At 43.6% G+C, this 16,118-nt stretch overlaps 1 protein-coding gene across 2 annotated transcripts in view; it reads left to right on the top strand.

Moving 5' to 3' along the window:
* HPS5 (HPS5 biogenesis of lysosomal organelles complex 2 subunit 2) overlaps positions 1-15,160 on the top strand; it is a 1,306,927-nt gene extending 1,291,767 nt beyond the window's left edge. For both annotated transcript variants that reach the window (XM_069623788.1, XM_069623787.1), the window contains one exon: positions 9,596-15,160. In XM_069623788.1, coding sequence (XP_069479889.1) covers positions 9,596-9,647 — 52 coding nt within the window. In that variant the 3' untranslated portion in view covers positions 9,648-15,160. The remainder of the gene's footprint in view (positions 1-9,595) is intronic.
* The last annotated feature ends 958 nt before the right edge of the window (positions 15,161-16,118 follow it).

The following is a 16,118-nucleotide window of genomic DNA, read 5'->3' as shown; positions in this document are numbered from 1 at the left end:
TGCTGCTTCCAAGCATTTTCCGGACCCCGGCCCCTATGGGGAAAAAAGACAAAGACATTAAATGAGCGAATGCAAAAACATTACCTGAGCGCTCATCTAGGACTTACCAGATCTTTACTGGAACTGCACGTTTCACTTCGGGTCGGTGCCATATCTCCGGCATTCCGAACCCCGGCCCCTATGGAGAAAAGACATCAACATTAGCGCTTTGTTGCAAGAAGTCTCCAAAGGAATCTTCATTCATCACCTGAAAAAAGACAATGAACATTATTATTTAAAGCTTGAACTTTTGAACTTGCAACAGAACTTTTACAGCGCCTTACCAGTATAATCAAGCTTACCTGAACTCCCATCCAACCTCAATCCAGTGAAGTAACTGGGTTCAACGCGCCCCTGCGTCAGAAGCAGGATGGAGAGCTCGTCCTTTCAGACCCTAAGGTGAGACGTCACGGGGAATCGTGGAAGGGTATCGTGGAGGGTTGGAAGAGAGTGGGAGGCTTGAGCATAACTCAGTCAGTAGGTAATACTCCCTTTTCACGCACAGGGGTATATTCCTACGAGCCGGAGAAGCCAGAGTAGAAGGCCCTTCCTGTCCGTCTTCAGAGTCCTGCGCTTCACCATTGAAGAAGCATCAGCACTCGAAGCCAGACCTGCGCCTCCGTGGGAACCAGTTGAGCGTTACAACTGGAAGCCCATTCAAGACCTGCGACGTCCAAACAAGTACCTCCAGTCCCAAAAATTCAGGATGGTCACATTGCAGCACGTGCTCGGCCAACTGGAAGGAGACTTCTTGACATTGCTCGATCGGGAGGACGCCTTCTTCCACGTCCCCATCTTCAAGATGCACCGGACGCTCCAACGCTTCGTAGTGCAGGGACGGCATTACCAATTCAAGGCTCTCCCCTTCAGCCCGAGGTCTTCCCCCAGCGTGTTCACAAAGTGCCTGGCACTGGTGGCGGCCCATCTGCGATTGCGATGGATATATGTGTACCCGTACCTCGACGACTGGCTTATCTGGGCGGTTCACGAGAGTTAGCCGTTGGTCACACAGAGACGACCGTCCAGCTGCTGACGGATCTGGGATTCTCCATCAATTATCCGAAGTCTTGCTTAACACCATCTCAGAATGCTCTGTTCCTAGTCGCCAGACTCAACATGGTGTCCTGCCTAGCGTCGCCCTCGGAGGAGAGGGTAGCAGCTATGTTGGGGAAGGTGCAACAGCTGTTGTAAACAAAAACCGCTACGGTGCGGACCATAAAGTCGCTGTCCAGCATGATGTCATCTTGCATCAACCTTATCCAAGCTCTGCAGATTAAAGATCCAACCTCTTCAGGAGTTCCTGGACGATCACTGGATACAGGTGCCCGAAAGCTTTGCGGTCAAGGTCCCGCTCGACGAGGAGTTCCGTCGGGTGATAAGTTGGTGGGTCGTTCACTCCAACATCGCCCGGAGCACAGGGTTTCAAAACCCCCCATGCCAGGAGAAGGTCACCACCGAGGCTTCCCTGGAAGGCTGGTGAGCCCACGCCAGACGTCTTCATGCCAGAGGCCTATGACTGCCAGAGGAGAAGGATCTCCTCATCAATATCTTGGAGCTACAGGCAGTGTTCGGGTCCCTCAAGTCAATTCTTCGTCTCTGATGGGCAAAGTGATGAAGATCTTCACGGACAACACCACCACAATGTTTTACATCCGGAAGAAGGGGGCACTCGGTCCCCAGCGCTCTCCAAAGAGGCGCAGAACTTGTGGCACTGGGTCGTCGGACAAGAGATGTTCCTGGTTCCTCTTCACCTGGCGGGAGTTAAGAACACCATTGGAAACTCCCTCAGCTGAGAATTGCGCTTCTGCCACAACTAGGAACTTCGGCAGGACCAGGTGGAGCGCATCTTCAAGTGGGTCAGGCCCCACATCGATATGTTTGCGACAGCGGGAAACTCCAAATGCCAGACGTTGGCCAGCAGATTCCACCAACCGAGGAGCCTGGGGGCACGTTCTCCATCCCTTGATAGGGCCTGTTTCTGTACGCGTTTCCTCCGTTACCTCTCCTGCTATGAGTCATCAACGCACTTATACAGTGTTGATGCAGGATGATACTCATCGCCCCGGCGTGGCCGAGAAGGATTTCGTCCCCGGACTTTCTCACCCTGTCAGCGTCGCCTCCGGTCAAGCTGCCAGTAGTTCCGGATCATCTCACCAGAGAAGGAGGCCATCCTGCATCAAGACCTGGGTTCGCTGAACCTTAGAGCTTGGCTCCTGCAGCCCTAGAGTTTGGAGGATATGAATTGCCAGCAGACTGCAGGGAGCTCTTTGCCAAGGCTAGAGCGTCATCAACTTTGAAGTGATACGGTCAAAAGTGGAATCGCTTTTCTACGTGGTGCTGTTCGCAGAAGATCACCCCCCCCTGAGGGTAACGACCCCGCAGATTTTCCCATACTTGTTATTATTGGCCAAGGTCAAGGTGCATCTGGCAGCTATCTCCCGCTACACCATGTCTCCAGGAAGATCTTCACTTTGGTCTCACGACTCGTCAAGGAGTTCCTCAAAGGACTGTTTCGATCTTTCCCGAGGGTGAAGGTTCCTGCCCGGTGTGGCAACTCAACATGTTGCTGACGAGGCTCATGGGGGCGCTCTTCGAGCCTATGCATAAGGCCCCTCTCAAGTTCCTCTCGTGGAAAACAGCTTTCCTTGTGGCCATCACCTCTGCCAGGAAAGTGGGTGAGATCCAGGCACTATACTGCAAACAGTCATATCTGACTTTCCACAAGTTGCGGACGCACCCCTCCTTCATGCCTAAGGTTCAGTCGGAATTCCACCTCAACGAGCCTTTGGTGTTACCTGTGTTTTTTTCCAAAGCCTTTGTCACTGGCTGAAAGGGCCTTCCTCTCGCTGGACGTTGCTTGTGCCCTGAAATTCTATGTGTCACGCACAAAGAGTTTTCGGAAGACTTCTCAACTGTTCGTGAACTTTGGTCCTGTGAACCATAGGATGGCCTTGTCCAAGGCTTCCATCTCAAGGTGGATCTCCGGCTGCATCACCCCTGCCCGGCCGTCCGAGAGCCCAGTCCACCAGAGCGATCGGTGCAACAACAGCGTTCCTGTCTGGTGTGCCCCTGCTGAACATCTGCAGGGCTGCCACTTGAAGGTCCACGCACACGTTCACAAAGTTCTACTGCGTCGGCAGGGATTCCAGAGAGGAGTCCAGAATCAGCCAAGCAGTGCTACGCAACCTGTTCGCTTGAGGGGAGTCTGTTCCAGAGGTAAGAGTAATTGGTTCTGTTGAGCCTTGCCCCCTCCCGCGGTTGTGTTATGTTGTACTGCTATGTGTTAGTTATTCATGAGCATGTGAATCCATGCCAGACCCCATGCTGGAGAAGGAACAAATTACTTACCTGCAACGATTGTTCTCCAGCATGGGTCTGGCATGGATTGACATGCAACCCCTCTGTCCGTCGCCTTTGCGGCTCTTATTGGTGATACTGCCACTTTACGTGCTTACCAAATCTGAAGATGGCTGCCAGAGCAAGGGCTTAGGGGGAGGACTGTCATTGGCTGGGGGCAGTATGACCCAGAGGACACTGATTGGTTTAGAGGAGAAATACACTTACGTAAGTGAAAGTGAAACGGTTTTTCTTTTACTGAGGATTCCCGGCCTGACTACAGGGAATATTCATGAGCATGTGAATCCATGCCAGACCCATGCTGGAGAACAATAGTTACAGGTAAGTAACTTGTTCCTTACCACTCACACCGAACCATCAGGCAGCCATTTTACACCTACTGCAGTATTTTGCTGCCCGATGGAATTCACGTCTGCTCAAAGGTTGTACCCGCAGTTACTCTGTCCCCGAAGTATACCAAATATATATGACAGTGTTTTTTCCAACGCTTACCAAAGTGATGTCACCCAGAGCCGCAAGCCACAAACACCAAACACTCTGACACACTCTGATTTCAAAAAAGGACAGAGGATTGAAACCCGTTTTGGACTTGAGATACTTGAACAAGTTCCTCAGGAAGGACAAGTTCAAAATGGTTACTCTTTCTCAGATCCTTCAGGCCCTCCAGCTCCAGGATTGGATGGCATCATTGGACCTTCATGATACTTACATTCATGTGCCTATTCATCACAAGCACAGCAAGTACCTAAGGCTTGCTATTGGCAGTTCTTACTATCAGTTTTGGGTTCTGCCATCCGGACTCACCTCCGCCCCATGGGTTTACATCAAGTTGATGGCGCTGATGGCAGCAAGTATCAGGAGGGGAGGGATTCACATCTACCCTTACTTGGACGATTGGCTGTTCAGGGCCCGTTCTCCCGAACAGGTCTTGAATCATCTCAGCATCACCTGCCACTCTTTCCACAGACTGGGCTTCTCCCTCAATTTCAAGAAGTCCTACATGATACCATCTCGGAAGCATCAATTTATCGGAGCGGTGCCGGATGCTTCCTCTGGGAAAGCCTTGCCACCCGAGGTGAGGGCTCAGCACATTCAGCAGATGGTCGTCAAGTTCCAGAATGCCCAAAGTCTTCCAGCCTTTGACTTTTTGAGGTTGCTATGCCTCCTGGCATCCTGCATTTTCCTGGCACCAGAGGCCCTTCTGGGAACGAGATCCCTGCAATGAGACCTCAGGTACCTGTGGTTCAGTTCTCTGGCAGGATGACGGACCAACTTCAGGTCCCGAGCAAGGTTGCGCAGGATCTCCTGTGGTGGGCCTGTTAGGGGAACTTACTAAAAGGGGAACCCACTAAAAGGGGAACCCTTGTGGCAACCTTGGCCAGAGATAACAATAGTTAAGGATGCCTCCCTCACATGTTGGGGAGCCCACGCCAACGATTTTACCATCAGCAGTCATTGATCTCCATCGGAGTCCAAACTATACATCAACCTTTTGGAGCTGAGGGCAATCAGACTAGTGCTGATGGCCTTCCTGCCCTCTGTGCGAGGAATGAATGCCCTCATAATGACGGACAACACGGTGGCCATGTTCTACCTCAACTAAAGAGGAAGTGTAGGGTCACTAGCACTGTGCAGAGAGGCAATGCAGCTGTGGTTCTGGGCACAGCAAGAAGGAATCTCTCTTTTGGCCATTCACCTTGCCGGAGAGGAGAACACAGCGACGGATTCTATGAGCAGGCAGAGCACAGTCTCCCACAAGTGGGAACTAGCTCAGGAAGTCCTTCAAGAGATCTTCACCCTTTGGGAAACCCCTCAAGTGGATCTGTCATTGTCCAGTGTCAACAGGAAGTGCAAACGGTTCTGCTCCAGGGAATTTCTTCCGAGAGAAGCTCTAGGGGACGCGTTTGTAGTGGACTGGGAGTTGCCACTCCTGTGCGCCTTCCCGCCCGTCCTGTCATTCCTCATGTCATCAGGAAGTTGAAGAAGTTCAGGAAATCCATGTTCCTGATGGCTCCAGACTGGGCCAGGAGGAAGTGGTGCCCGTACCTTTTGGAAATGTCCATCTGCCGTCCAATACATGTTCCGCAGCGAGAAAGGACCTTCTTTCGTAAGAGGGAGGTCGGGTTCTCCGTCCAGAAGTCAGGTCTCTCAACCTTCATGCCTGGTTTCTGAGAGGTTGAGATGTAAGGATTGGGACCTTTCCGAAAGATGTAATGGAAGTGTTGCTTTCGTCCAGAAGACCAGCAACAAAGTCTCTGTTCCGCGGCTGTTGGAGTATGTTTTGCAGCTGGTGCAGACATAAGAATGTAGACCCTTTTCTGTGTGATACACCTATGGTGTTATACGTTTTGCTTCATTTAGCCAACCAGGGGCTCCAGGTTGGTACTGTGAAAGGATAAATGGAGGGGTTATCCATCTTTAAGCACTCGCCATAGCAGGGATCCCATTTCAAAATCCCTATCATTTACAATTCCTGAAAGGGCTCACTAATGTGTTCCCTCCAGCCCCTTTTATTGTACCTGTTTGGGATTTGAACTTGGTACTGAAATATCTCATGGGTGCTCCTTTCGAGCCGCTACATTCATGTCTTCTAAGGATGTTAACTCTCAAAGGTTTCCTCACTGCCATTACACCGGTAGGTAGAGTCTGCGAATTGCAGGCTCTTTCGTGTAAACAGCCGTTTATCACCTTCTTCAATGAGAAAGTCGTTTTGAGGGTCCATCCCACCTTTCTTCCAAAGGTAGTATCGGAATTTCATCTTTCTGAAAAAATATTCATACCTACATTTTATCGGTCCGAGAGGATCGGTCCGAGAGGAAAGAGGTCAGCTAGGCCAGAGCCTAATCAGTGAGGCCCAGGTTGTCACGGAGACAGTTGAGCAGGGTGTTGTGGTTGATTGTGTCGAAGGCAGAGGAGAGATCAAGTAGGATAAGGACATAGGGAATGTTAGAGTCAAAGTTGGAGAGCAGATCTTCACGGATGTTCAGGAGAGCATCCTCCGTGCTCCCAGAAGAACAAGTTTAGGATCCTTTGTGTTCCAAAATGAATGTAGGATAGTAACATTTGTTAATAAAGAACTCCAACGGAATGACCATGTATAAGGATTTATTTTGTGTAGTCTGGTTGTGGTTAAGTACCAACGCATAATTATTTTATACAACTTATTTGCAAGTACAAATGGAAGAACTCGCCACACTCGACCTGACTAGAGACCAAGTCAACTGTAAGCAATGAAAATTCTGGATTGGTGGGAGGAACAAGTCTTCCTTGCATATTGCCCATGACTTCATCTTGCCTGCAATATATAAATGACCCACGTTATTAAGACCACTCGCTTTCCAGTGTCTAAATTCCTCAGATTAACTTCTTGGGATAAAGTCTAAAGCGTCCAATAGCAGGGTTAACAATGAAAGGGTCACTTTGACCCCAGTTTTCCTTCTGGATTTCCTCCAATAATACAGCCCCATTTAAGAAGCAACTAGACTACCCTGGGGAAATCTCTTGGGAGTGGACCAGAATGCCATGTATCTCTGAGAAAGGCAATAGACTTTTTCTATCTTGTCTTCTAGGAGGATGGATTCAACCATTCAAAGCAATACAGAAATTGGGTACTTCCCTATTTTTTTTGGGGGGGGGCAGTTCAAAGTGGGAAGATCTTAAGATTGTATATAACAAGAGTGAGCTGCTTACCCTTCTCTTAGGTCTGTGCAATTGTAGTACACCAACATTTACCTCCAGTGTGTATTTTTCCCATTTTTCACACTGTACTTTACCCAAACACAATTTATATTTAAAAATATTTTATTCCAAGTCTCATTTTTTAAAACAACTCCTATATAGATGAAAATCAATTTTGACATCAACACAACAAACAAAAACGGATACTGTTAACTTTTGCTGTTATACCATAAACATACAACAGATGTTGTTGTGATGGGGTTAGTAAGTGACTTGTGTTACTTGCGAAATCCGTTATCTCTACATCACCTCCTTAGTGGATACATTAATAATTGTATTACTGAAATCATGCATCCTGTGTCAATTTTTATCTTGTAAGCACCTCTCCTGGATCTTCTCTTTGATCGTTTCTATCCTTTTCCTCTTTTACCTTTCTATTTACTAATGATAAATCTGTACTTTTGTACTTCTGTTCTAAAAAATATACTTTTTTAGTACTTCCTCCATACTGTGGCCTGTTTCTTTTTCCGTAGCGTTTAATTTCCACTAAATAGTTTCTTTTTGGTTTGATCACATCAGTAAGGGTAGAATCCACACTATCTGCATCACAACTCACTGGAGTTGCGAGAGGCGTATATTCCCTCTAGATTCTGATTTTCGAGTTGTACTTGGGCTGATATGTATAAATTCTGTCTAAGTTATAATATTTTGTATCCCTGAAGAATTTCTGTGATTTTTTACATTTAATTTAGTCTTCATTTGTGTGGCAAAAATAAGAGCTGAAAAACCCAATTGTAGTTCTGTAAGCAAGTAAAGATATAGTTTCCTTTGGAGGCGTGAACAATTTGGAAGGGCAAAAGGTGAATGTGGTTCATGTGATCCACATAAATAATAAATGAGACAAATCATTTTGGTTTTCAATACCATTGTGTAAGCACATTCTGGAAATTGTTTGAATCCGTTTATTAAAATGCAATTTGCGTTATCTGAGCGAGAATAGTAAAACTGCTTAGTTTTCAATAATGAAATTGCAGTACTGCGATCTTTGAATGTTGTCAGTTCAGCTGTGGTTAACCTGAATGAAGCAAACTTTCTGAGAGCCCATCTGACTATTTTGTAGTTCTAGCTCTTTTTATTTCTTCTGGAGGGAAGCTATCAGTTTAAGTTAGGCATCCCAGAGTGTGGCCTCTGAAACTGATCCATTGTCGTTTTCTGTACCTTGAAGGCTTTTCAGAATTTAATGACTGGATCTAGCAAGACAGAATCATTCATTCTGCATCGTCAGAGAGGCCTGTGTGACAATGTACTTAAATATATGGAAATAGAAATATGTGTGTGTGGTCAGAAACTGATGGGGGGGGCATCTTTCCTGCTGTAACTTCCACCCATCAATTGAGAAACTAAAAAATAATCGATTGGGGTGAAGCTTTTATGGACTGTGAAGAAAGGTTATAGTCCCTTTCCCTGTTAGTAAATCCCTCCATATATCTGTCAATTGCAACTCTTGGGTCATATCTAATATAGTTGGAGTTCACGTAAGTTGGCTGGATTTTAATTGAGTTCACCTGTTTAGTTTATCATTTAAGGGTACATCGAAATCTCCTACCAAACTAAGTTCCCCAATCTGGAATGACGTTAACCTCTGAAGAGATTCTGTAAAAAAGTTATGTTGACTGTTGGGAACGTATATGCACACCAACATTATCTGTGAATCCCCAATTAAAGTGGCACAATGTTTTTCTAAAGAGAACTGTAGCAGCAGCCTGTATAGTATTAAAAAAGGGGATGGCCACCCCCACTTTGTCTGGGATGCAGGAACAAAGAAGTGCTGTGCAAATCTTTAGAATTTTGCCTGTGTTGTTTGCTGCATAACAAATGTGTGTCCTGAAGAAAGGCTATATCCTCCTGGGAGTTGTTAATTGAGGAATTGAGGCCATGTCCATTTGTGGAATCTATCTTGAGTGCACACTCCATCCCAAGTCTGTCAGAAAGGTTGTGTCCTCACAAATGGAACTCTGAAAAAGTATGACACTTTAAATACCAAAAAACTCGCTAACATAGGCACCCAACTGAAACCATACACAAACTCCATTATTCCACATCATTGATGGAAATTGGGATTCTCTGGAAGCCATAACAGCCCACAAAAATCAGATCCATCATGGAATGTAGAGCTCCCTCCAAGAGTTTGTGTGTACTGTTTTTTGATTAATTTTGTTTGCAGGCAGGAATCCTAATGGGGGCACATTTTCTAAAGATAGGTGTAGTTAAAAATGCTTGCTTTCCAGTCTGCAAACGTCACATTGTTGCAGTATGTTAGACAGTTACATTATGAAAGAAATGAGCAGAGCAAACATGGGAAAAATACTCAAAGCTTCTTTTGAATTGTAATTTCTTCCTGTGGACTTTGTCTAAACAGTCTTCCTTGTCAACAAAATGTTGTGGAGCGTGTTTATCTCTAAACAGCCGTCTCAAAATCTGCATGGATTTTTAAAGTAATGATTGTTACCTTTTGTTGTAGGGCCATGATCCAGTGCATGTTGGAAAAATGTGAACGGTTCCTGTGGTCCTAGTAAGCACGCAAATGAAGATGTACATGGAGGATCTGAAGCGAGCCTTATGCTTTACACCCTAATGAATATGTGGTCTCACTGGAAGGCTTGATTGCACTTGAGAGTGAATGTTAACAAATTATACATTGGGTACTTTTACACCCGCAAGTGCTACTATTGTAATATTTAATCCTCAGTGAAGGAAATGTAACAAATTCATCCATTACCCTGCCACATTTACAGCCAGTAGAGTTGTGATTTTTATATATGTGTGCATCTTTGAGCAAAACATTCATATGATCAAATCTTGCCAACAATTGGTTTCCATTCCAGTTGAAATAATCCTTTTTTTTTTGCTTTAGCAAAAGCTATTGCAAATAGCAAACGTTATATGTAATGTTCCAAATTGCATTGATGAATGCAAACAGTTCTACGATTGATTTTTTTTTCTGTCAGGGGAGTATTTTAATTTATTTTCATACTGTAATCTATTTTGCATATTTTATTTACATTCATTTTTGGCATTGTCAAACATTTCTTTCCTCATTTCTAGTACTGATGCAGAGCCTTACAGAAACACAAATCCTCATTTCTAGGGGTAGAGGAGCTGATCAAAGTGGTGGGAAGACTGCCACATTCTTCATAGAATACCTTTCTCAACTGGTCCATTTATTTCAGTTTACTGCATCACAGAGCCCTGTGAGTTCATTGTATTAGTGGAAAATGAACTTTGTCATTCTTGTATGTATGCCCAGAGTTCAAAAGAAAGGTCTGTTTGTGCTAGAGAATTTACACAAGAAACTAGAAACCAAAATAGAAAACTATCATTCCATTTGAACTTTCAATTGAATCTTGAAGATTGAGAAAATGTCATTGAAGAAATGAAAAAATCTATAGATTTGCCTTAGAAATTGCATATGGAAATAGTTAGCAAAAACATGTACATATTTAGAACTAAGAAGAAATGTAACCACAAACGATAAAATAAACTGCATTTTATATAGTTTTACAGTTTTACTGAGGATTGTTTTTCTGGTCAAAATAAATCACATTAACCTACTTATTAATCACAATTTATGATTGGTGCATTTCAAAATCGGAGAGACCGTATTCAAGTTGCCCTATAGTAATCCAAACTGCCTTCATCAGCTCCTGACCACCACCATCCCTTCCCCTGTAATGACATGTATTGTTCGATATTTTAAAAAGCTTGAATATCTAGTTTTGATCTCCTTACTATTTAACTTCCCTATGAAACGTGCAGTAAAGGCTAATTTTCAAATATGCAAAAGACCCAGAATCTTTGAGGACCAGTCAAGCAAGGTTGATTCCTGCAGCATAATACAAAAGGAGACTACACCTTTCGATTAACATGTTTTGCTGGTCTGACTATTAACATTTTGTCTTTTTAGGGGCAAAAATCAACCAGGCTTTTTTCCTCTAAGCTAAACCACTTTACTTTAAATGATTTGTAGTGCGCACCTTGGACCCGGAGGCATTAGGGCGCAGACAAGAACAAAACAAAAACATAAAAACAGAAATGAAGAAAGAATAAAAAGCACAAGCCCACTGTGGCTAGATGAAAGGAAGTCCATGCCTGAGATCTAAGAAAATAGCAAAGTTTTTAAATCTTTCTTAAATGCAGTCAGGGGACAGTGGCTTCTAAGGAGTGCGAGTAACTGATTCCAAAGCTTAGGCGCAGCCAGGTAAAAACCTAAGTGCCCCACCATTGACTTTCTCGATGATGTGAGCCTGCACATAGGAGGGCATAAGGCCAAGTCTGCATTTAACGGTAATCACCAATAACCTGAACTTGGCCCGAGCTTCAACAGGTAGCCAATGCAAGGAGCGCCTGGCATCTGAGATATGATCGCGACAGGTCATTCGAACCACAACTCTACCCGCCCCGTTTTGTACAATCTGTAGTCTCTGAAGATCCCGTTTACACAGTCCGACCAAATGACTACTAGAGTAGTCAATCTTAGATCCTATTATGGCTCTCGCTATAGTTTCTGAGTTAGCATGTGTAATTAGGGGTCTTAAGTGCGATAACAATTTAACATAGTAGACAGATGTGGAGACAACTTGAGCCACATGGGACCTCATGGAAAGAGTCTGGTCAAGTACAACCCCTAAGATTTTTATTTTAGAGAGAGGGTATAGGCTGGATCCAACTTGGCTATTGAGACTGAGTTGCCCACAATCATCAATTCTGTCTTCCCTTTATTCAGTCCAAGTACTAGTACTAGCCCCTTGTGGTACCCCAAAGAGAACTGGAATAGGATTGGCTTCTGCTTCGTCAGAACATACCCATACTTGAAGTCTCCATTTTGCATTCACCAGCAAGCAACATTTGACAGCTATCCACTAGAAGCAGCAGTGAATTGATACTGCCTATATTTGTTTTCTGTGGATATATCGATCTTGCCACAGATGCCCAAGCATGGGTCCCTGATAGTCACAAGCCCCACGTTCAGGTAATGAAGAGCCTTACTTTGAGTTCCTTAAAAGAAAGTATGTGAGTGGTCAAATAACAGACAAAGGAGCTTGTGTTCTACGAAAATATACTCCCTATGAACGGTAATTTACAAAAGGTACACACAGCAGTGGGCAATCCATCACACTGTTGGATGATTAGGTTACAGAAGACACAGGGAGTATACAACCCTCCAACATCCAGATGTGCGTTCTTTACAGTGCAAACCAGAGTAGTATTTCAGAAAGAGATCTCGGACTGGTGTTACTTGGGGCACAGATAAGCAGCATAACAACGGTGCCCTCTTTAGGAGCCAAAGCCACTTTGCCTCTGCAGGATTAGAGATACTCCAGAGCAGCCAGCTTTCATAGGGTTGCACTTGGGACACCGGATTAATATGTCCATTTGACCAAATGCTGGGCTCAGGGCAGCTACATATATCCCCTGGTTGCTTGCCAATCCACCAACAGGGGCATCAAGTTCGAGATTTCATCCCAAAGGTCGAGTTGTATGTTCACGGCTGAATCTGCCTTGGCCCGACATTCATCTAGTCAACCTACCGTTTGGGATGGTCTACACTAAATAGATTGCAGCCAGCACTGAGAATAAAAGAATAGACCTGAAGTGGCAAGGGTTGGGAAGAGAGGACTGGGACAGAAAATGCTGGTCTGAACAACTTGCCTACTCAGTCAGATATTCACACTGAAGTTTCGGTGCTCCATAGCCTGTGTGCAAAACTCACTACAGCCTTTACTTCCCCCAACTTGCAACACCAAACTTCATGCCAACGTTAGTGTCAGTCCCTGAGACATACAAGCATTTCACTGTCCTTAAATGTCCATCAGAGATTTAGAGTCCACATTATACACTAGGGATAGCCCAAAAATGAAGTCCAGGGAAAGGATTGTATATCAGAAATTCTATTTGGCTGTTTCTACGACTCCCTGAAAAATGAGCAAACTTTTCATTAATTATTTTGAAGACTTTTCTCATTTTTTCTTCATGGGGGGGGGTTCACCCCACATCCTCCTTTGCCCTTTCCCATTGACCTTTATTTGCAATATTGACCATATATTACTATGGTCAGCATGGAAAGTTGTCACAATAGGGTCCATAAATGAGTGTTTGCATCAATTCTTTCAAACTTATGACTTCAGAACTGTGGAAAGGTCTAATGGTGCAAGCATAAAAGATTAAAGAATCCACCAAAGCAGGCCTGCCATGATAGACTCAAAGGGAGCCGCCAACAAAATGACTGCTATGCTTTAAGGGAGTTTACGTCCTCCCATGTATACTTGCAGGTTTATTTTGAAGCATTCAGAAAGATGTGAAGTAGAATCCATATCTTTGCCCAAGTGTAGAAGCCCCTCTACTGAGAACAAGCAAATAACCTGTTCTATGGAATGTATTCCACTCATGAGGGTCTATATCCACGGTTTGGCTCACTAGACCTATCACAGAGAAGAAATATCAATTTGCATATCAGTCTGGTCGCACTCACAAGGGCAATCCAGCACCGAAATGCTAGGCAATTCTCCTCTGAGCAAGAGTACCATCAGCAACCCCAGACACATGTTTCAGCCTTGTTGGGTCTCATCGGTGAGGTGAATCTGAGCATCTCAAAGGAATAGTGAGCAACAGGTCAATGTCTGGATTACCTTTAGTAACTTAGGGTGAACCCCCAAGTTTTACAAAACTTACGAAAGTGTAGTGTCCCCTCTACTGAGAACATCCATATCTTGCAACATTCTCTCAAGCACTGATGGTTTTTGGATACATGTTTCCCAATCTTACCAGGGTCACATACAAACTTGTACAGCAGTTTTAAGTGTGTCTTCTTGAGTTGGATAATCCTTTCGGACGTTGCTTTGTCTGGTTCCCACTCTAATCTTTTAATAATCTGTTTAATATATGGCCAATCCAACCAACACCCCTTGAGGCCCTCGGGATGTCACCCACTCTGTGCCAGTATAACAAAAATGCCAATGTCATACTTCTGTCTTCATTTTCGTGTATAGAGCTTGCAGCCACAATTTTAGATATCTGAACTTTAAATCCTCCAAAATGACAAATTATTCTTGCATTGCACAAACAAGATCCAATCTCATCTGTGGTTAACCGCTTCAATATTATTTCACTTTCTGCTCTACGCCATATTTGAAAAACTGCTAGTTTAACTGTTGGATTTCCACCTATCGCCCACCTATTTTGGCAGACGAGGGCGGCTTCATTGAATAGTAAACCTCAACGATATGATTGCAATGCTTGTTACCATTCTACTAATACCTTTTGTTGTGACACATAAAAGTATGTGCTAACCTCCCGAAAAGATCCGACCTTCCGTGCTTTTGAAACACTGCTTAGTTCCATTCAGCACCAAATTAATTTATCCTTTTATACAATCTTATGTAAACCTATTTCTAGGACAAGATGTATGTTGTCTGGTTTGTAGATGCAGATTAAACCAGTTAGAAACTCGGGAACTGATGGGGGCTTGATTGCAGGTAAACAGTTGCCAGCGCGTATGTCACTTAGGCGCGACAGCGGGAGTCATTGAAACATCTGTATATAGGCTGTCCTTTGCTCAAGGCTCTTAGACTGAAAATCATTCTTTCTTTTTGTTCACTGTGAACAATCCCTCGAAAGGGATGAATTCTGGTCACGTTGTACGAATGTTTTTTCAGTTGGGGCTCAACCTGGCGATTGTTGAATACTGGAAAACTGTGGAAAAGATGTTATCTAATTTGTCGACTAAGTGATGTTTTTGAATTTAAAGATGGTTACAATGATAAGGTAACTTATTTATAGTTACTACTTTTTCTTTTCTTGTGATAATGATGAATTATGTATATTAACAATGCATTGTATATGGCATATGAATTGACATGTAATGCAATATTTGGATATGTTTCTTTTCTATAATGGTGTGATTTGGTTTTATTAATTTGTATCTTTTTACATTTGTACTTTGTGGAGCATGGGGTTTTATGTAAACCAAAAATGATTGGTAAATTAAAATTACAATAAAATAATTCATCCTTTTGCATTCTCAAGAAAATATCAGGGCTGCACTGAAAGTGATTGGATAAATATAATAATTTGAATAAGATGTTCTTTTTTACCACTGCCCTCTCTCTATACATAATGTTGTTAAATGTTTCCATTATACCAGAGTCCATTTAGTTTTTTAAGCCTATTTTTATTAATTATTCAAAAAGAATAGTAAATAGTTGCAAAAATGCAGTTCATACTGGCAAACAAAAGCAGTAAGGTACATATTATTTATAGGGATAGGGAGTGATATAAGATGTATATTCATAGGGTAGTGAATTATATTAGATGCATTCTATTCACATAGTTTCTTTAATTCATAGAAATCTGCAAGCATAACATAATTGTCATCAGAACATGGGTAAGGGGCATCATTCCAAACAATGAATCGCTGGCACCAACGTTTGGTGATCAACTTCTCACTGGTCTCTATGTAGCCAAGCAACTAATTCCTGTTATATCAGCAAATGTCCCTGGGTCTACGGAATGCCACAATTAGCTCCAGGTAGGCACCCCTCAGATCACTTCAGACTACAATGTCTGTGAGCCAGGTGTGAACATTTGAGATTGGACCTTTTATACCATTTAATCGCAGCACGGCATCTAGCAATGTGTAACACCAACCATCCTTCTGTAACTCTTGTCCACCTCTTAAGTAAAGCCCAGAAGAGACGGAAAAAGGGAAACCTTAAGACAATAACTAAGGTTCTATTCAGATCTTAGAGCACCTCTTGCAAGAAAACAAATATGGGAGGACACTCCAACAAGGGAGTAGGGAGTCAGTACCATATTCGAAGTGGAACAATTTATACTATAAGATATTCAGACACCCCTCCCATTGCTCTTTTGATCCATTACAAAGCATCTTAGCAGTTTGCAAGGCCCCCACATAAAAAGAGGCTGCATGTTTACCCTCCTCCTCTCGCCTAGTTTTAGAATCGAGGATTTGCTAAAACTTTAGTTGA

Source organism: Ambystoma mexicanum, chromosome 11 (assembly GCF_040938575.1).
Source record: "Ambystoma mexicanum isolate Mex_15411 chromosome 11, UKY_AmexF1_1, whole genome shotgun sequence".
Lineage (NCBI taxonomy): Eukaryota > Metazoa > Chordata > Amphibia > Caudata > Ambystomatidae > Ambystoma > Ambystoma mexicanum.
The sequence above is the reverse complement of the archived record's forward strand: the minus strand, read 5'-3'. Positions and strand labels throughout refer to the sequence as shown.